The sequence below is a fragment of the Musca vetustissima genome, unplaced genomic scaffold (assembly GCF_032173495.1).
Source record: "Musca vetustissima isolate MV318-11 ecotype Yass unplaced genomic scaffold, APGP_CSIRO_Mvet_v1 utg1998, whole genome shotgun sequence".
Taxonomy (NCBI): Eukaryota; Metazoa; Arthropoda; class Insecta; order Diptera; family Muscidae; genus Musca; species Musca vetustissima.
Genome location: NW_026884959.1, coordinates 72,242 through 93,135, shown reverse-complemented (window position 1 = coordinate 93,135; position 20,894 = coordinate 72,242). Strand labels below are relative to the sequence as shown.

The window sequence follows — 20,894 nt, the reverse complement described above, 5'->3', positions numbered from 1 at the left end:
TTTCTGTCGTTAGCCAGTTACAGAATCGCACTACAGATGTATTGAAATAGTTAATATTCGAGGGAATGCTGTATTGCGCAAAGTTTTTTTTTCAGGTATCTGGGAAAACATCTCGGTTGTAACGTATAAATGTTTAATATTCTAGAATACTATTTATTATAATTCGAGAATTCGTTTGTTTTATAATACGTTTAAAAGCGGTATATCATTTTATTAATTAATGTTTATTAAAAAATATATACATTTTAAAACAATTTACATAGCCCACACAAGTTTTGAGAAGATGCAATAAAACTTGAGAACTTTAAACAGTTGTCAAATAGGCTGAATTTACTGAATGTTTAATTTTTCGTATTTCAAAATCATTTGATTTGTTAAAGAATTAATTTGTATAGAAAATTATACTTAGTAAAAAAATCACTCGTGGTCCTTGGGTTTAAAATTCCTGAAAATATAACAAAATAAATACTAAAATATGTACAAAGAATCTTTAACATATTGCAATAAATTATTTATTTATTTGGCATATTCCCATGATAAAATATTTTCAATTATCACACTAACATTGGAGATAATATCCAAAATTATAGAAAAAGTGCAAACAAAAAACTAAAATTAAGATAAAACATTTTCAAGATTTTCCATGTTTAACCGTGGTGGTACTCTCTTCAGAATTAGATTTCTTCTATAAATTACAGGGACATTTTAAATATAAATAATAATAATAAACAAATCAGACAAAGAACATCTACGTAAATATGCATTTGTTGCATGAAAATGTTAAATATGTTTACAACTCTCGAAATTTGTTTAAACAAAAACTATTACAAAAGAAAGGTAAAATATATAAACAAAACATATTTTAACAAAGAACATTCATTAATTTCATTAACTTGTACAGTTTCTAGCATTTGTTATTGAACATTTTAAACTTTTTGGTTTGACATATAAATCGATTACAATTGGTGCACAAATATTCGTATAAATCGTAGAATATCAAACCAAACAGGTTGTTTTCTTCATTCATATCTAGTTTCTCTGCTGAGAAAGAATATTTATTTTATTTTTTACACACTGAGTCCACTATAATTGTGTATACCAATATAATTTTAAAAGTCCACATATTTTTATAAATACATGGCCATTTTTTTAAGTTTATAACTCTAAACTTAATAATTAAACGCAAATTATGTTTCTTTCATTCTTTTTTATAAAACTATCCTCTCGTCATTTTAAAATCATATGTTTTTAATTTTAGCACTTTGATTTAAATAGTTATAAACTAATTTTCTTGTGTAAGATCAAATTAAGAATTGTCTTAGTTAAGTGAAACAAAATAATAATAAAACTGATATTTTAAATAGCCTATTTTCATTTTATGTTTAATATGTTATATACATATTATGTTATTTTTGTTTCTTTTTTATTTTACCTATTTCGGGATGATATTATTTTTTTAATTTTATTAACCACTTGACAACACAAGACAGTTGGTTGGCGGACATTCATTAAGAGTTTTCAATATGCGAAAGCATGACAGAAATTTGCAGTATAGATCCTTACTTTTTTTGTGTAGGCATATTGTAAAGCATAACTATTAGCCTTATTCTTAACCCTGTGTTTTAGTGCTTATATTTTATATGCAGCTAGTAGATATGTATTATTTGGATTTCATATGTCAAGACCTGATTGTGGACTACACATATCAAAAGAAAAATCAAAAAAAATTCAAAATTTTGGTAAAGTTATGAGAAGAGGGTAAATTTGTGTACAGTACTAATTTGTGTATACAGTCCAAATTATTTAAATCGCTTCGTATTCAAATTGTACAAATTCGACCCTCAGAATTATTTTTGATTCTTGAAAAATTGAATATAAGGAATAATTTAAAATGATTTTTCTGAAGATTTTGCATTTGGTTTTCTTGATATTGGACTTTATTTTTTCCGAAAGAATGTACTGTATCTCCCGAATGCAAGGATATATCGATGTCAAATTTTGTGCATATCCTATTTAGGATAATTGCATTAAATCTGTGAACAGAAATTTGTTCTAAGTTTGCGGAAAAAATCGGGGCTCAAAGGGTTAATATTCGCTAGGGAAAGATCTCGCTTGTGTGATCTTCTCCCTATTCTAAATGAATAGGGAGAAGCAAAAAATGTGAGTTGCACATTCGAATTTTCGAAATGATGGTTGAATTTTGTAATATTTTTCAATATTTTATTTATTATGCTTTGTAATTAAAAGAAAATAAATTAATGTTTGAAAATAAGGCAACATGCAGCGACATGTTAACAACTGCAACAGATTACAAATAAAATGACATTTTTTATTAGGGCAAAAACCGCATTGAACGATGTCAAAGGCACAACGAACACAAAGGGAAGAAATTGGCAATATTTGGTTGAGCATGTATCGTTATCAATAGGATTTCCAATGACATTTGTTATTTTTGTGTTAAAAATATGCATACAACCATTTATAATATTCAAAATAGTCATAGAGTAACTGTTGTGGAGATATTTTCCATAAAAATATTTAATACTTATATTTTGTGTAGTAGTCAGCTTCCTTCAAATTTTAAGCGAAAGTTTTCGCACACAATGTCATCACATTCTCTTACTCCCTGTAATCCATTCCCTAAAGCAGATTTTTTCGCTTTCGAACTTAATTCAGAATAAGGGGAAGTGAAAATGCGAAAAAATTCGCTGCGAGTTCTGGTTCAGAATAACATTAAAGGGAAGAGCGAACAAATTCATGGTGAATTGATGTCGAATTCTATGTATTTTACCCTTAAAAATAGTTTTGATAGTTATAAAAAATAATCTATGGAGTAATGTAAAGTGTTTTTCGTCAATATTAAAATGTCTTTTCTTGATATTGGACTTTTAATTTTCAGAAAGAATATACTGCAAATGATTAAACTCGAAATAAGTTTACAAAGAACTTACAAATTCTTTTCAAAATCTATTTAATGAATCTTTTCTATATACATATATCATTTTTTTCTTTTAAAATTATAAAGACAATTGAAAGGAATATATTCTGTAGTCCTGAAAAAGACAATGAGAAGTTTTAAACTTCTGTACGAATATTTATGAGAAATCGAAGCAAAGGAGAATATGTTCAATTAATATGATTTAGTATACAATGACAAAAATCCCTTTGAATTGTCCAGTATGGAATCTACAAACCAAAATTGCACATAATTGGATGTTACAGTATCGGAACCATAAACACCATTCACAATTTTAGCCGCTTGGCTTGCATTTTCATCTTTGTCAAAGAAAAACTTTAAAATATACCGAATTTTCTCTTTGTTCACTTCCATTTTTAACACCTTGTAACTCAATTTTTTTACTGCGAAATGTAACCTTTCCAACGAGCATAAATCTGGCATTGGTTGATCGATACTTTAGGAGGAATCTATCAGTACAGTCATCTGTCGAAAAAATTATGGATTACTTTTCCCCCAACTTAATATTAAAAATCCGCCTACAATTTATAGATTTTCTTTCATAATAATATATACTGCTGTTTTATCCATCTACCTTATGCACAGAATAATCCCCAAGGAATTTTTCATTTTCCTTTTATTATGAATATAAATATCCGCAATGAAAATCAATCCTCAAAGACAAAAGTAGCGTTTGCGTTTTCCTTTAGAAAAAACTCACAAAACTGACGGGATTGGACAAAGAAAACTGATTTTTTGGAAGAAACTTTGTAGCAAAAGAAATTGAAAAATTCCAAAAAATTGCTTTAAATTAATTTTTATTTTCATGATCTGGCTGAATTAAAAGACAGCTAAGATTTTTTAGCCAATTTTTCTAAAAAATTTTGTGGATTATCGATTTCTCTCTACCTTCATTATAAAAATTGTTCTATATAGGTTTCTGTTTAGTTGATGAAACAGTACCATCAAATTCAGGTTCTATATAATCCAATATATATAAAACCGATGATCGATTTTTGTTATAAATTGTAGCCATGTTCAGATCTATCGATTTTATATTATATACCCTCTAAAAATAACGAAAAATTCTTGATACCGCCGTTATATGAATTTAATCTATAATGAGCTGGTTGTATGTTGGTTATGAACACTACAAACAAAAATTGGAACCAATTCGTATGTAAAATGCATATTTACAAGGTGACAGTAATTACTACATACTACAATTTGTACAGCAGTTGTATTATAACCAACATTAATTTTAATAAATTAAAAATGCACGAATAAATTATTATGGAAGAACTAAAGTGTGTTAATATTGCAAATTGTTGTTCATTTCAATTTTCTTTCTTTTTTCCTTAATTTTTAAAGAATTTTACTTACATATTAAAGAATTACAAAACTTTGTATTAAAAAGGAATCTACTAATGTCATATTCACTACAAAACAGGAAAATACATACAAAAACAAAAACTTGAATAATATTTAGTGTACTCCACCAAGTAGTTTTCATAATAGTATACAGTATATTGTAAAAAATTAAAAAAATATATAATAATAATAAACACCGAACTTTTATAAATGTTTTACTATGTAATTATTAAGATAACAGATTTTACACTTTTTACATTGAAATCAATTAAAAAATAATACTGTAATGGTATAGCATTCATATCGCCATAAAATATTATTTCTCTTTTTATATAAAAAAAAGTGTGAGTGTATTACTACAGAATACATTCATATTATATAACAATATACATATATATATATATAGACATACATGTTAAAAGTAGCTTTTGTGATGTATTATAAATATTTTTCTCATAACATATACATGACAATTTTTTATGTTATTGTATTTTCTTAAACGAAGTAGAACATTATTTATGTGTTCTGTTTCTAGGTTCATGTTCCAAATTACAAATCGTAAAATATGCATAAACTCAAAGTCTCCTCTTCCTTCCCTCTCCACGAAAAGAGTATGCATACTGTTGAAGAAAATCAATACACCAAAATCAGACATATTCAAACCCGTATACATACATACACTCATTCATATACAGTAAACAATACAAATATATACAATAATACGAAATCATATAGATCCATACCAGTACCATTGTTATAGAATTTTGACCAAATTTTATAATGCCAACAAATTGCATTATGTATTCAAAAGAGTAGAAACAGAAATAAAACTAAAAAATATATACTACCGAACATGTTTCCTAATTTAAAATACAACTAAAAATACAGTATAATACTGTTACCACAAAACTATTTAGTATTAAAATTATACATACAAAAAACAAAAACAAATAATTTATTAACAAATTACCGAAACGTAAACCTAGTTTATAATTTTCAATGTGGTATAATATAAAAAAACGAAAAGAAGTAAATATATTAAACAAACAAATATATATGCACTTGATTGTTTTCTCTTCCTACTGTGGATATTTGTCCTGTCCATTAGGTGGACCTTAAAAAGTTCTAAAACCAATCCGGAAATTCGGGAGGGCATAAGTCATGGACAATTTTTGGTAGGAATATTTGACAACATATCAGAGCCACTTCAGTAGAAGAACTTGTTCCCTAAAATATCGAATAAGAAGGGGTAACCCCGAATGTTGAGTCAATACTGATATTGATTTTGTTTGTAATATTAGTCCTGAATCGAAAATATTAAAAATATTTGGTGGGGATTTCAATCAGAATCCTAAATAGCAATTGAAATAAACACATAACTTAAAATCATATATCTCTTTTCAATTTAATTCCAGATCTTTCTACAACACCTGCAGTTGGTAATATCATAACGGATGATGGAGCACACGGTGTGGCAAAAAATTTAACACAATCTCACCAACAGCAGCAGCAGCAACAACAACAACAGTCACAATCCCAAATGGGTACCAAACGCAATCGTGTACTTACAAGGCAGCCACGTGTTAAGCGTGACAGTGACAGCTTATCCAGTTGTCAGATATCACCTGAACCCTCGACGGGCAGTCTAGATTTCGAACCATTCAATAGTTCTTCACAAACACTGTACACATCGACCGGCCATCATCCTATGCCTGCAAATGCTCATCAAAATCAACATGCTCACCATCACTCACAGGCACACAATTTCCTATCAGTTCCCTCACGAATCGAACGTCATTCGTCGGAGCCAGCGCCCAGTTCGTCACCCACATCGTCACACCATTTAACCGTGCCGCAGTCAACGCCTTTCTTGATAAAACAACATTCGGATCCCCTATTGCCTAGCCAACATTCTGGTCATCATCTTAGTGGTGTTAGTGGTTCGCCATCGAATAGTGGTAATCTTACAAATCCGTTTGCACCTTTGCATCGTCAATATTCGCATCCATTATCCGGAAGCGCAACTGGAGCCTACCTGGCTTCAAGTGCCCCCCTACAACATTCTCAACACATATCATTACCAGAATCAATTTATGAAACCGCTTCACCGCCACCGGCCGGCTCATCGCAATATATTGTCCCTCAGACAACCACAAATAATCCAGCACAGACCCCATCTTCGTCCAATAGTAATAGCAGCACTACGACTCCAGCGAGTAGTGCCAGCCCCACAAAAGCAATGAGTTTGCCACAATTTCAATCTTCATATTTGAGCAGTGAACGAACTGTGACATCTGCCGCGGGTTCACCGCCCATACCAAGAGTTCCTTCAACACAGCTGTCTGAACGCAGTATATCTGAAGATAGTCAAGCAACGGTTGTATCGTGCAATGTGGCTACAACAGCCACAAATATGTCGACTGGATTATCTTCGGCAAACGCAGGACTTGCTAGTAAATTCCGTAGCTCTAAATCTGTATCGGCAGTTATGCAAACCGAACGTAGTAGCTCCCTTCAGGCAGGCGGCAGTACTTCTTCATCGGGTGGTGGAAGTTCATTGGAACATTTACCAACATTACGTGTACGAAGCGAGGAGTTGCAACGATCGGTATCATCTCCACAGGTATGTTATAATCAAAAGTGTTACTAAAACAAAAAAAACGTCCACCATAAGGTGGTGAGTTAAAATAACAGAAATTGTTCGGGTCTTTGCAAATGGCGGGCTATGTCATGGTAATTTTTGTTTGTTTTTGTTGGTTGTTGTAGCAGCCCTATTGCTTTTACACAACTGGCTGAGGTGACAGACGTTGGCAGAGTAAGACTCGGGTCGTTTCGGATCGTAGACCCCTCTGTCGTGGAAACGGTAGGATGATTTGACACCCAATGAGAACCAAACTTCAACCAATTCGGTTAAAAACGTGAATAATCGGGGGTACCGCCATATAAGAGCTTTCCTAAAACAATAAACCAATATCAGTAATTTTTGGTAGGGAAATATGCTACTCCATGGGAACTTAAAATACCAAATTACAACCATGGTACAATACCATGTTTACAACCAATTCGATTAAAAAAGGGGACGGATATCAAATATATTTGGTTAACTTCGAAGATGACTATTATTGGATCAGTGTTTCTAGTAAATATGTTTGTCAACATTGTGGAAAATTTTAAATTTCAAGATTTTATTAAAACTTTTCTTAAAAGATTCGTCCTATCGATCTACTTCTTCTGGTATCTGGATAATTTTTTTAAAAAATCATAAAATGCAAAATGAGTCTCTTATTTTAAATACAGCTTTGTTTTGGATATTCGCTAGGGAGAGATCTCGCTTGTGAAACAAATTTTCGCTTTCACATTCCCGTTCACATTCACATTCTGAATGAATAGTGAGGAGCAAAAAATGTGAGATGCAGATTCAAATTTTCGAAAATGGTTGTTAAAAAAGGTTCGTGTTCCCATACTATAATTTAAGTTGTAATGTGTGTTCCCGATGTCAAAGACACATTCCTTATTTCCTTTATACATTCCGTGGCAATATTTGGTTGAGCATGCGTCGGTATAAATATGATTTCCAATGACATTTTGTTTGTTATTTTTGAGTTAAAAATATGCATTTATAATATTCAATAGAATAAGTATTGTGTAGATATTTTTCTTAAAAATATTTAGTACTTATATTTTTGTAGTCAACTTCCTTAAAATGTCTTCGCATTCTCCCACTCCTTCTAATCCAGAATAACTAATTTTCCCCCAATGCGGATTTTTTCGCATATTGGGTGAAAATGCGAAAAAAAATCGTTGCAAATTCTGGTTCAGAATAACTTTAATGGGAAGAGCGAACAAATTCACGGTGAATTGAAGTCCAATATAAGGCATATGACATGCTTCAATATTAAATTGCATTCAAAATGGGCAGAACATTTATCGACATGTTGATATCTTGCCGATCAAGTAAAAAACTATACATTTATTATAGAACATTTTCTTTTACCTGTTTTTTTTTCAGACCTCAAGGGAGATGATTACCTTAGAAAATCCACGTTCTAGTCACTGTCCGGTCATACGTCCTGGACCTGCATTGGGTTGTAATTTTTGTTGGAACACCATCGATGGACATGGTAGAATTTTGCGACGCAAAACTAAATACCATTGTCCAGAATGTCAAACGAATTTATGTATTGTGCCATGTTTCCAGGAATATCACGAACGTCTAAATAATGAACAAGAAAACGCTGCAAACACAACAACTGCTAATAACAATAGCACAGTTAAAAATGCAACAAGCTCCAATTCATCGGCAGCTGATACATCAGGATCATCATCACATGGTAGAAGTAGTTCACAAAGTGGTAATGTGACAACAGGTGGAAGTGGAAATCGACATTATACCAAAACGACGGAAACGTTTTAGTTGATTTGATTTTATTTTTTGGAATACTATTTGTAATTGTTATACAAAAAAAATATATATTTGTAATGCCACAATGACAAATGGAATACATTCGTATAATTTTTGATGTTATCCATTTTAACACAGATTAACCCCGAGATGAATGAAATAGCTACCGACATTTTTATGTCAATGCATTTTTGTAATTATATAAAACAAGAACAACAACAATATTTTATTACGAGTTTGATGATTTAAAAACAGCTGTTAACGAAATGAAAACAAGTGAATTACTGAAATGTAGTGATCAAATCGCTCTGAGAGTACAAAATTATGCAAAAAATACGAGAAAGGAAGCCAAATTAAAATGTCAATATTGTAATATTTTTAAATTAACACAACATCTAATCAGATTTACTGCTTACGATTTATTCGTGATTAAATTTTCGTGAAAAAATGGCATAAAGAGCACCTCATTTTGTTTGGTCTTTACCAGATATTTTTAGTACGGAAACTTTTTGATTTTTTCATTGTTTTTAAACGGGGTTTGAAATGAATAAATGCAATAATAATAAATTACTTGAATCCGCATGTTTCGAAAAACTAAAAGAATGATTTCTAAAAAACAAGGACATGCAATTATAGAAACTCACGTATTCTAAAATAACGAGTTGAGCGCTAATTCTTCCAGGGAATATTTCGGTTATCAAAATAGTGGGAACATATAATAACTGTATAAATCATAATATTATTAATTTGATTAATATCACAACATCTAGTTAGTCATGCCGATACATTCTTCGTCTTAGATTGAAGAAAATGTATTTACTTTTTTTATTTCTTCAGAACATTTTTACGGAATGTTGTCTATACAATTTTTGATTTTTTGTCTGCTCTTTTACTTAAATATATTTCTCTCTCAAAAGAAGTTACTGAGTAAATATTAACGGGAACTAAGGCAGACAAATCAGCCTTATTGTGAATATTCGCTAGGGTGAGATCTCGCTTGTAAACATTTTTTCGCTTTCACATTCTCGTCTTATTCTGAATGAATAGGGAGAAGCAAAACAATGCGAGATGCGGATTAGATTTATTGATTTTTTAAATTGTTACTTTTTATTGTTATTTAAACTTTATAACAATATAAATGTGAAATATCAATAATCCGCTTTTAAATGGCTTTGTAATTAAAAGAAATTAAATTAAAGTTTTAAAATATGGCAACATACAGCAGCATGTGAAACAGCTGTTTATCGTTTTGATGCAATTTGGTGCAACAACTGTAACAGATTACAATTAACAGAACATTTTTAATAATGGCACAATCGGCATTGAATGATGTCAACGACACAATGAATAATGGGAAGAAATCTGGGTTTGAATAAAGTTAAATCGCAGTTTATTATTTCACTACATAATTGCGTACTTTTTTACTGAAAATCGATACTTTATCTCCCCATATTCTTCTTATTCTTCATAAGTGGCTCATCAGGCCAATTTGGCTATGTGGTTTTTCTATAATTTTTAATATTCTATATTTTTCTGGAGAGACAGATCCTCACACAAAATGTCTTTATTTATCCTCCAAATTGTATCAAATTCGGCATAAATATTCCATATTGCCATTATACATTCCATGGCAATATTTGGTTGTATGTCGATTGGCATATTTTCAATAAATTAAACAAAATATATTTTCTAAAACCCCAGTGGGTTTCAATTGTCAACTCCTTTGCATATATTTCAAATAAATCCACATAAAGTGAATTATCCCGGTAAAACGTTCTAATGTATATACCACTGAACACATGATATGCGTACATTTCAAAGGAAGATATTTTCATTTAAATTTTGAAAGCTGAATACTGTCAAAGGCAAATTTATTAAAAAATTGGAAACATATGACTGCCTTGTATCATTATGCCATGCCTAACAAAAACACATGACTACAACTCGTAAAAGAATATAAGAAATAAATAATTATTTTAGATAAAATGGTGCTTTGTTTTTTTTAATAGTTTTAAATTCATTTGTATATTATTGACAACTTATATTTGTTGTTAAAATAAATTGACACTAGTATTACACTCAACATAATATCAGGCACTTGCAGTTATTACAATATGATGCGAAAACTCCTTTCCCACTAATTTGATGCCATAACAACCAAATAAAAATCACTTATTTTTTTATATAAATAATATATTTAATAATTTATATTTAATAAATAAAACAAAATAATCAAAAAGAAAAACATATAAAATGGTTTCAAAAAAAAAAAAAAAAATATAAATAAATAAATTTTTGTAAACATGATAACGAATCAAAAAAAAACATTTTTTTGCAAAGAATACAAGTACAGTGTATTTTGTAATGGGTTAAACTGTGTAATTGGCAATTTTGTTTGTTGAAAAAGGGTTCAAATTTAAAACCTTTTTTATAAAATAGATACTAAACTAATAATAAGTGTGAATATAATAACACAAACTGAAATATAACATTATTTTCAGTACAAATTGGTTAATATTTTAGATAAATGTTAGAATATTTGAGCAATCAATCATATGTATTTAGTAAAGGAAAATCCTTCTAAATAAATGTTTTCTAAACTTAAAAAAAAACTTTGTATGGCTTTAAGGATTTCCCCAATTGGAAATCCTTATTTACTAAAGCCAATAATTTGTTGTATTGTTTTCAATTATAATTGAAAGCAATTAAAAATAACTATTTTTATAAAACTGTTAGTTAAAAAATGTCGAAATATAAAAAAAATATTATTTGTTGGCACGAGATTTTAAAGAAGAAACAAAAAAACATGAATAATTATTTTATGTAAATGTGTGTGTGTGTGTCTATAACAAATATTAGTAATAAAAAATAATTTTAATGAATTAAGGAATTTTAAATAAATCAAAACGTTCGACTCGAACATATATCTTAAATATATGTATGTAAATTGTGTGTATGTATTTTGTTTGTATACAAAAAAATCTAAGTAATCCTCAGATACGATCGAAATCTTCTATGTTAAATTGTATCGTTTTACTTTTTGTTGTCAAACGTGTTATTAAATAACAAATCTGAACTTTTTGTGTTGTAAACATAAACAACAATTTGTAATGTCATAAAACATTTATTTTAGTTTATAAAAAAAATTGGTACCAAAAAAAAATTTGAAAATAAAAATTATTAAATTTAGAAATAAGACAAAAAACAATAAAAAGTTTTATTTCAAATTTTACATGTCATAATAATAAAGGTGGTTGGTACCAAGGTGTATTTAATAAGGTGTAAGTGACAATCATATGGTTTTAAACTTTTTTCTTTATTGTTGTTAAAGTAAATTGTCAACAATATTTGTCAACGTTTCATTTCGATTTAAAATATTGTTTTTTGTTTTCGATTATTATTTTTTTATTAATAAAAGAGCAATAATAATGCATTTATAGGGACGGAATACTTGTTAATGCCCCAAGTGACGACAAGGAAGCGTGATCTTAAATCAGTTCTAAATCCGGCCGCTGATTTGTTCCACATATTTGTCGCATGTACAACTTAGGTTCCAGATTGCAAATATACATATGTATATGTGTGTTCTTATGATCGATTTAATACCAAAAAGGAGATTGTAAAAGAAAAAGAAAATTGTGTTATATAGCTTGTATTAGAATTTGTCCATTAGTTTTCTTCAAACGCCTGGCTAAATACAATTTTTTTACAATTTAAAATGAGATTCTGTTGCGTAGTCTATTGAGAGATTGCATACGGGTTTGTGGTGTTTGACCGAGGATTTATGTCCTACAATTTTTCTACCAAGAAGCCACTTCTTCGAAAATTATATTGTAATTTAAAATATAAGCAAAATCCCCAAGGAACCAAGGCTTACATGTGGGACACTTTTCAAAATTATTCAACCTGAATAAATGTATAATTGTTTTTATTTACTTTTGTCAAAACCTATTTGTCAGCATGACAATTTAATTTCTATAACAACAATGTTGTTTTTGTAAATGTTTGTTGTTGTATCTGATGCATACACCTTGTACCAAACCTTTATTTATGTAAAAAATGTTTCTTGATTCAAAACAAAAATAAATGACATATTTTTGCAAACCAAGGAGTTTGGTCGTAAGTCACTCGAATTCGTTCGTTTAGAATTTTACAAAAACAGGCTGTAAGTATTGTGTAAAAATTTTTCATAAAAATATTTAATACTTATATTTTTGATGTCAGCTCTCTTTAAATGTATTAGCGAAAATTTTCGCAAAAAATGTCATCACACTCTCCCACTCAATGTAATCCAGAATAACTAAATATTCCACAAAGAGGATTTTTCGCTTTCGCTTCAAAATAAGGGGAAAGTGAAAATTCGAAAAAAACGCTGGGAGTTTTGGTTCAGAATAACTTTAAAGGAAGAGCTACCAAATTCACGGTGAATTGATGTCCAGAATAAGGCTGAAAATATAGACCCTTTGTGGGGGAGGTACCAGAAAGAGATGGTCGCCGAGTCCAACCTTCCGACTTGGTAAAGATAATGGGTTGTGCAAAGTTTTGTTCAAATCGGCCATTTCATCGGTTGATATTGGATTTATAAATATTGAAAATTTTGACTATTTGTGGGGGATGTACAAGAAGGATCACTCCTTCTGGTACCTCCCGTACGTTCCATATTCGCACTTGATCTAGGCTGGGTAGATTATACAAATTTAGGTTCCATTCGGATAGTCCGTTCGCTGATATTGGATTTATAAATATCGAACATGTTGACCATTTGTGGGGGAGATACCAGAAGGAGTGTACCAATGTGTCCCATTTTCCAACTTGAACTAAGTTTGGAAAAAATATTATGACGTGCAAAATTTGTATGGAATTAGTTACTACCTTTATTTGTCAATCGACTCCAAACTGTCTGAAGCGGATTTGGTTCAAAGAAACATGGGATCTAAAACCAATATTTCTATGAGGCGTGTGCCTCATAAGGCTGATATTACAGTGGAGTTATTCGATATTACAGTCGAGTTATTTGTTGTAGAACGTTACTTTTAATTCGATGTGCCGTACAAGAATATTTAACATCCCCACTACGACAAAATATTTTATATTATCCAAATACGTTTAATCCATATCTTCATGCGAACTTCTTTATAATCTCACTCAAAATGTAATATTTTTCGCTATGGTTTTGTTTTTATTTCAAAGAAGCCGCATTACATATAACCCGATGTGCTGTATAAAAATACTGAACTTCATTATGTTTTGCTTTTATTTTCAATAAACGAAAATGATTTTGTTCAACATTCAAATTTCGTACACTCGGCCTTGTACCAACATGTACGTTAAAAAACATCAATTGTAATTGAGCCTTTAATTAAACATGTACACCTTTGATATTGTTTCATTAACAATTTATTTTTCTAAAATAGTATTTTCAATACAGATGCCTTCAAGACATTTTTTCACATTTCACTATTTTTAATTACTCCTTCTTCTTCTCAGTATCAATTGTTTCCGATGCAGGCAATGCTTTACGGAAATTAGGGAATTGTTCCCATGGGGCAGATAAATCGAATTTCCTAAATTCTTGAGCCAATTCCAAAGGCTCGCATACAACACGTTTTTTCTCGTCATCATAACGCAACTACAAAAATGCATTCGATTAAAAAAATAGTAAATTATGTTTATATAGAACGTTTGCTGCTATTACCTCGACGTAACCTGACAATGGGAAATCACGACGTTGAGGATGTCCTTCGAAACCGTAGTCGGTAAGAATGCGACGTAAATCGGGGTGATTGGCAAAGAATACACCATACATATCGTAGATTTCACGTTCGTACCAATTGGCTGCTTTGAAGACCTCGTTGCAAGAGTCCAATGGAGTCAATTCATCGGTGTAGGTTTTGACACGAATGCGAGAGTTATAACGCAATGACAAAATATTGTAAATAACTTCGAAACGGTATTTGCGACTGGGTACATCCATGCCAGCAATATCAACCAAATTGGCAAATTGTGCCTGATGGTGATCCTTTAAGAATTGCAAAACTGGTACAACACCCTCTGGTGCAATCAACACCTCCAACTCATCGCCAGAGGTTAGTTGAACTTTTTGTACATATTTGGGCAAACATTCAGCTACATAACGACCAAAGTCGGACAAATGGCTTCGGGAAGTCTCATTTGGTTTGCGAATAGTGGCTATGGGAAAAGTATATTTATTTACTTATTTTTTTCACAATTCATATTGATGGGCGTTCTTACGTTTGTTCGATTGAGCATCGGTCGCAGTACTGGCCAAACGCAAAGCACCAGCATTTGATGCCGCAGCAACACCTTCATGGAAAATTTTGTATCATTAAATAGTGGTTATGAATGCAGGATTATGTGTTGAATATTTACCATTTTTGGCTGCCACTTGGGTAGCCAATCTAAGGCCAACGTTTCTGATTAATCCAGCCATTTAAATCCTGGAGATCCTGAACCGTGCACAATTTTTCTGATTTGACAGTTTATGTAATACAGCAATCATCTGTCAAAAGTCTGCAGTGTTGAAAAACGTAAAACAACAATATGAAATAGAGTATTCGATTAAGAATTGCCAAAAAAATACAATGGCGGGTTCATTGTCTGCAATATGTTGTATGGTGGGATATATCTCTTTATAACACATCCATCAGAAAAAGCTTAAGCGGTGTACATAGTATCTCTTTTGGATGACGGTTTTTTATTGATTATATTTTCGTGGTTGCCTGATGAATGTGCGAACATGAGATTCCTCACTACCAAACTAGCAAAATTTGGGCAAGAGTGTCATGCAAATGTGATAGTGTGTACACCGCTTAAGAAGCGTAAAACTCATTCATTGTACATTCAGTTCGTACAATACTAGGTGATAACTATACAAATTTGAGTTTTTTGATTCACAAGAAGGAGAGTCTCAGAAAATTTATTTCAATTAGTACTGACTGTCCATCAACAATCATGTATAGACTAAAGCGGTGTACACACTATCATTTTGAGTGGCAGTATTTATATCGATTACTGACTGTCCAATAACAATGGATATTTTTGTGGTTGCCTGATGAATGACAAACATCAGAGGCCACACTATCAAACAAGCAAAATTTGGCCAAGAGTGCTATACAGAAGTGCTAGTGTGTACGTCGCTTAAATCACGTTCGGTGTTAATCATGGTACAACTATAAAATGCAACAGTAAATCCCAGCTGATTTGATTCCAATGTAATACTGTGTCATATGAATATGACAAATTTTGTTTTTAAAAATGACCTTGATATTACCTTATATTGTTATACCATGGGCTTTAATTTTAATGTACCTTAACTTCATCCGTATGCGTTCAAATTTATTCACCTCAAATAGAAGTTGAAAATTTTCAACATTGACAATACCTATTTTGGATTTTTTGTTTTTTTTGAAAAGAGAATTTCAGTCATTGGTCTGTTTCCGTACTGCAAGAATCTCCTAATTTTTACTAATTTTGTCGATATCATAAAGGAAAAATTGTTATCGTAGTAAAAAAGTAGATTCTTGCAGTACGGGAACAGACCATTTGTGTTTCTATAAAAGTAAATATTTATCGATCAATTAAAAACATGTTTTCATACACTTTCGCCGTTTTCAAATGGCACAGATGCAAATAAGGTCCTTGCGTATTTGCGTAATACGGACGTCTAACAGCCTGTTTTTGTAATTTGTTCCGCCAGTCACACGTATCGTTCGTATTAAAACGTATACGTCGAAAATTTGGTTTTTGTAATAATTGTAAAAGCGTTCGTCTAGAAACGATTGAGCTTTTTCATTCGTTTTAACCATTAGTGCCAAAGTGTTTCTTTTGGTATCTTGTTGCAAATTTTCCAATAGAATTATTGCAAAATGAGGGTAACTCTGTTTATTGTTTACAAACAGTTTTTTTTACATAAAAAGTGTCAAAATAGAAAATTCAAAATGTTTGGTACGATTGCAATTAATTTTAATTATAAAGAAAAGCAAAATATTCCCCAAAGGAGAATACCTATGGCATTTAATGATACATCTACATTATTCCACTTGTTATCCACTTCAAATTTATTGGATCCGAAAACAGGACGGCCAGTTGCTAATTGTGGGTAAAGTTCCATGAGATCAACCAATTTTTGGAAATGGGCAATCGTTGTCCTTTTGTTGCTAGGGGTTCAAACAATTCAATATAATTTTTTACATTTCATAGGGATATATAATTTTTTACAAACCATTTCTTCTTATATATTTCATCAGAATTTTCCATGTTTGTTACGTTCTTTTCACAAACAACATACAAATTGTAATGAACAAATAGTTTTCTTTATTATTATTTTTTAAACGAATGGTATTTTCTCTTCGTTTGTTTTTGACATTTTTGTTCGTAAATAACGCACCGTTTTGTATAACAAAAACCAAAAAAATACGAATACCAAAAGCTCTTTCCTATTTCTCACTCACTACAACCGGTAATTTGTTTGCGAAAACCAAAATGAGTAATCGTTCGTTTTTTCGACGAACGAATGAACATTTTACATTTACAAAAACAGGCTGTAACAAACCCTATAAAGGGAGATATAATTCGTCCTTATTGGTTAGTCGAAAGTCGATTTACACAACTCTGGTTCACTGAATCTTGTTTCATTGCTATTTTGGTCCACGGCGTTATGCCTCACCCCGCATTCGTAAACATGTCGGATGCCTTGCCATTTACGTTTTAGTCCGATATTTATCGACCATTTTCTCGTGTCTCCCCTGTTCGTAGCGTTCGAAACGTTTATAGATTAGGTCGGTCAGTTTTCATTCTGGCTATTCTGGCCAAGAAAAAAACGAAAAGAAATTAAAACAAAACAAAGTTTTCAAAATCAAAATAAAAACAAACTGCAAATACTACCGAAAATACCATCATGAACCACTTGAAGTGGATGGGTCATTCGGCTACCATATTGGATATACATAAAGGCTTGCGTGATGATTTACAAAGCTGCGAAGTGACCATGGTGGCTGGGGATTGCTCTGTCAAGGCACACCGATTTGTTTTGTCGTCATGCAGCGATTTACTGAGAAACCTCCTCAGCGATGTCCCGTTACAACAGGAATGTTGCATTATGCTGCCAGACATTAAAGGTTATCTGTTGGAAAATGTTCTGTCATTTGTCTATTTGGGTGAATGCTCCCTATCGTCGTCCAGCCTGTCGGAATTTCTGGAAGCTATAAATGTTTTGGGCATTAAGAGTGCCATCAGTTTTGAGTGTCATACGAATGCTATGCAGTTAGCTCAAAATCACAGCATCAACAATAACAATGCATTGGTTGCGTCGAATTCCTCATCTAATGTTGGTGTTGTAGGTGTGGACAGACAGGATAGTGCAAGTTCAGCATCCCAAGGGTCAGAAACGGTCACCATACAGCATCAGGAAGAATTGATTGAAACACACGCCGTATTGCAGACCAATAGCCAGCCAACCTTGACAGCAAACTCAAGTACTGTCACATCCAATAATGAAGCAAATAGAGAGTTGGAGTTTCTAGATGTTTACCCACATGAGCCTCAACATAAAATCACATATTCCATAGAACACGTCCCTGGCTCTACAAGTGGCAATGAATTTATTTTAACCGAAAATTCTGGAACCTTCACGTTAACCCATAATCCCAAATTGGAGTCATCATCTAGTTCGGAATCGACCACTATGGAGGTAAACGAAGAAGATGCCTGTGAGTCGCATATAATTGAGGAATACAGCAGCGGAGATGAGCCATTAATACATATCAGTGGAGCCGAGGTTGCAAGTGTTTCTGCAACAAATGTATCGACTGCAACACAAACCAATACTCAAAATCCAAATCCAACCAGCATTACCACGGCGTCTATAATCGAAATGAAAGCGAAACCATCAATAAAAACGATTAAACTTAAAAGTCATGCAACGGGCAGCGTAATGCCAAAACTGGAACATCATCAAGTAACCCACAATGAAATGGAAGCAGTTGCTCAAAACACGGATGATGAGGTCATGTCGTCTATGCTGCATTCCAGCCCCGATGGCAGTTATGCCTTGTTGAAGGATACGAGTGCAAATGAATCGATAGCTTCGGACAATTCAAAAAATGATTCCAACTATGACGTCAATAACACATCGAATTTAACTGCTGCCGACTTGGCCTACCAGGCAATGGTCAATGAAGGCATGTCCCTGCCAAAGGCCGCTGTTAAATTTAATGTATCGAAAACGGAACTTTGGAGGAGAGTTCGCAGTACAGGCGTGGAAAGTCTACCGAAGGTATCCAAGATAGATAACGAAAAGGTGGATGTCATTGAACTGGCGAGTCAGGCAGTCATTAATGAAGGTTTGTCTCTGCAAAAAGCTGCAGTACGCTATGATATTTCCAAAACTGTGCTATGGCGACGGGTGCGAAAACACCCGCAGTATATGAAAACAACTCGAGAGAACCCCATTATTGCGAAGGCGTATGAACGTCTAAAGACAGGAGAATCGCTTAAGAGTATATCACAAGATCTGGATATACCCATGTCAACGTTGCACCGTCACAAAGTTCGTTTGTCCAACACAGGACAATTGCCCGATTTCGTTAGTTGTCGAAAGCGTGACAGTGTATCCAAAGATGATCTGAAAGTCAAACTAGCCAAAGCCGTTTACGCTTGTATTCACGAGGGAATGTCTCAAAATCATGCAGCCAATTTGTATGAAATCTCTAAAAGTACATTGTGGCGTCACTTACAGCGTAGAGTGGCCGAGGCCGAAGGGGCTGAGACCTCAGATGGAGCTATAGATACAGATGATAACATTAAAGAAGAAGTTATATTATCTTAAGTAGAATCAAAGCATCAAGATAACATACATACATAATCTATTTCACAGATCAATATAATTGTATTGGCAAATACTATGTTTTTGCCGTTTAGTTTTACAAGTGTAAATATCGTGTATACATTTAAATAATAATGATTTTAATTTTAACTCCAATTCGTAGATTAAGCGTATTTGATAGAATTAAATACAAGCATATTTGTATAATAATGTGTGGATATAAATAAAATTATATCGATTTAAAAAGCAATAAAAAATAGGTCTGTTTATAAAGTCTAGTCATGAGCATTAATAAGAAATGATTATTAAAATGACATTTTTGGTCGTATAAAAATATTCAACTTCCCGCTGTGGCAAAATATTTTATTCAGCCGTTTTTCCCAAATACTTCGAATGCACAGACGGAGGGACATTTGTAAATCGACTCCAAATTGTCGAAAACGGATTTGGACCAAATTAACATGGGGTACAACAATACAAATCAATAAGGAAAGTTCATCAGTTCATAACATCTTTGCAAGACCATTGAATTGGAATCGGACGAAATTAAATGTGAAATTTTCTCAGACGAAAATATTGAGTGGTAATATCTACTTCTGCAAACATTTTACAAAATTCAATACATGTTATTCTAGGTTCGATTTGGTACGTTGTGCACAAATTCGTCCCAATCGGATACATTTTAGTTATTTGGTGCGCCATTTACATAAAATCGGAAGAAACTATATATGGTAGCTGTATCTAAATCTGAACCAATTTCAACCAAACTTTACGTGCGTCAACCAGCCCCAAATTCTATACACTGTTCAAAATCTCAATCAGATAACTCTGGATAGTTTGGTACTCCATTTGCATAAAATCGAACAAAACTATATATGGAAGCTATATCTAAATCTGAAACGATTCCAACAAAACTTCGCATACATCAATTAGGTCCATGTTCAGTACGCTGTGCAAAATTTTGTCTCAATCGGACAAACCTTGGCATAAAATCGGACGAAACTATATATGGGCGCTATATCTAAAGCTGAAACGATTTCAACAAAACTTCGCATACATCAATCAGGAACTAATTCAGTCCATTGTTTAAAATTGTATCTCAATCGGACAAATATAAGGAGCTTGGTGTACCATTTACATTGAATCGGACAAAAATATATATCAATCGGAAAACCCTTGGCAGTTTTGTGATCCATTTGTATAAAATCGGACGAAACTATATATGGGAGCTGTATCTAAATCTGAAACGATCCCAAAAAAACTTCGCATACATCAATAGTTCAAGACGCTCTTCAAATTTTTGTTTCAATCGGACAAATATT

The 20,894-nt window shown here is 32.1% G+C and overlaps 3 protein-coding genes across 3 annotated transcripts; 2 read left to right on the top strand and 1 right to left on the bottom strand.

The window, feature by feature from the left end:
* Positions 1-5,846: 5,846 nt before the first annotated feature.
* LOC133332054 (uncharacterized) lies at positions 5,847-8,741 on the top strand. The gene is made up of 2 exons (XM_061540436.1): positions 5,847-6,950; positions 8,337-8,741. The coding sequence occupies exons 1-2, from the start codon at positions 5,868-5,870 to the stop codon at positions 8,739-8,741; spliced, it is 1,488 nt and encodes a 495-aa protein (XP_061396420.1). The 5' UTR covers positions 5,847-5,867.
* Positions 8,742-14,195: 5,454 nt separating this feature from the next.
* Positions 14,196-15,239, bottom strand: LOC133332073 (NADH dehydrogenase [ubiquinone] iron-sulfur protein 3, mitochondrial). Its single transcript, XM_061540454.1, has 4 exons — positions 15,120-15,239; positions 14,982-15,053; positions 14,425-14,918; positions 14,196-14,358 (listed from the first exon to the last, which is right to left on the bottom strand). Exons 1-4 carry the CDS (start codon positions 15,178-15,180, stop codon positions 14,197-14,199), a joined length of 789 nt encoding a protein of 262 aa, XP_061396438.1. The 5' UTR covers positions 15,181-15,239; the 3' UTR covers position 14,196.
* Positions 15,240-17,646: 2,407 nt separating this feature from the next.
* LOC133332053 (uncharacterized) lies at positions 17,647-19,575 on the top strand. Its single transcript, XM_061540435.1, has 2 exons — positions 17,647-18,084; positions 18,151-19,575. The coding sequence occupies exons 1-2, from the start codon at positions 17,647-17,649 to the stop codon at positions 19,573-19,575; spliced, it is 1,863 nt and encodes a 620-aa protein (XP_061396419.1).
* The last annotated feature ends 1,319 nt before the right edge of the window (positions 19,576-20,894 follow it).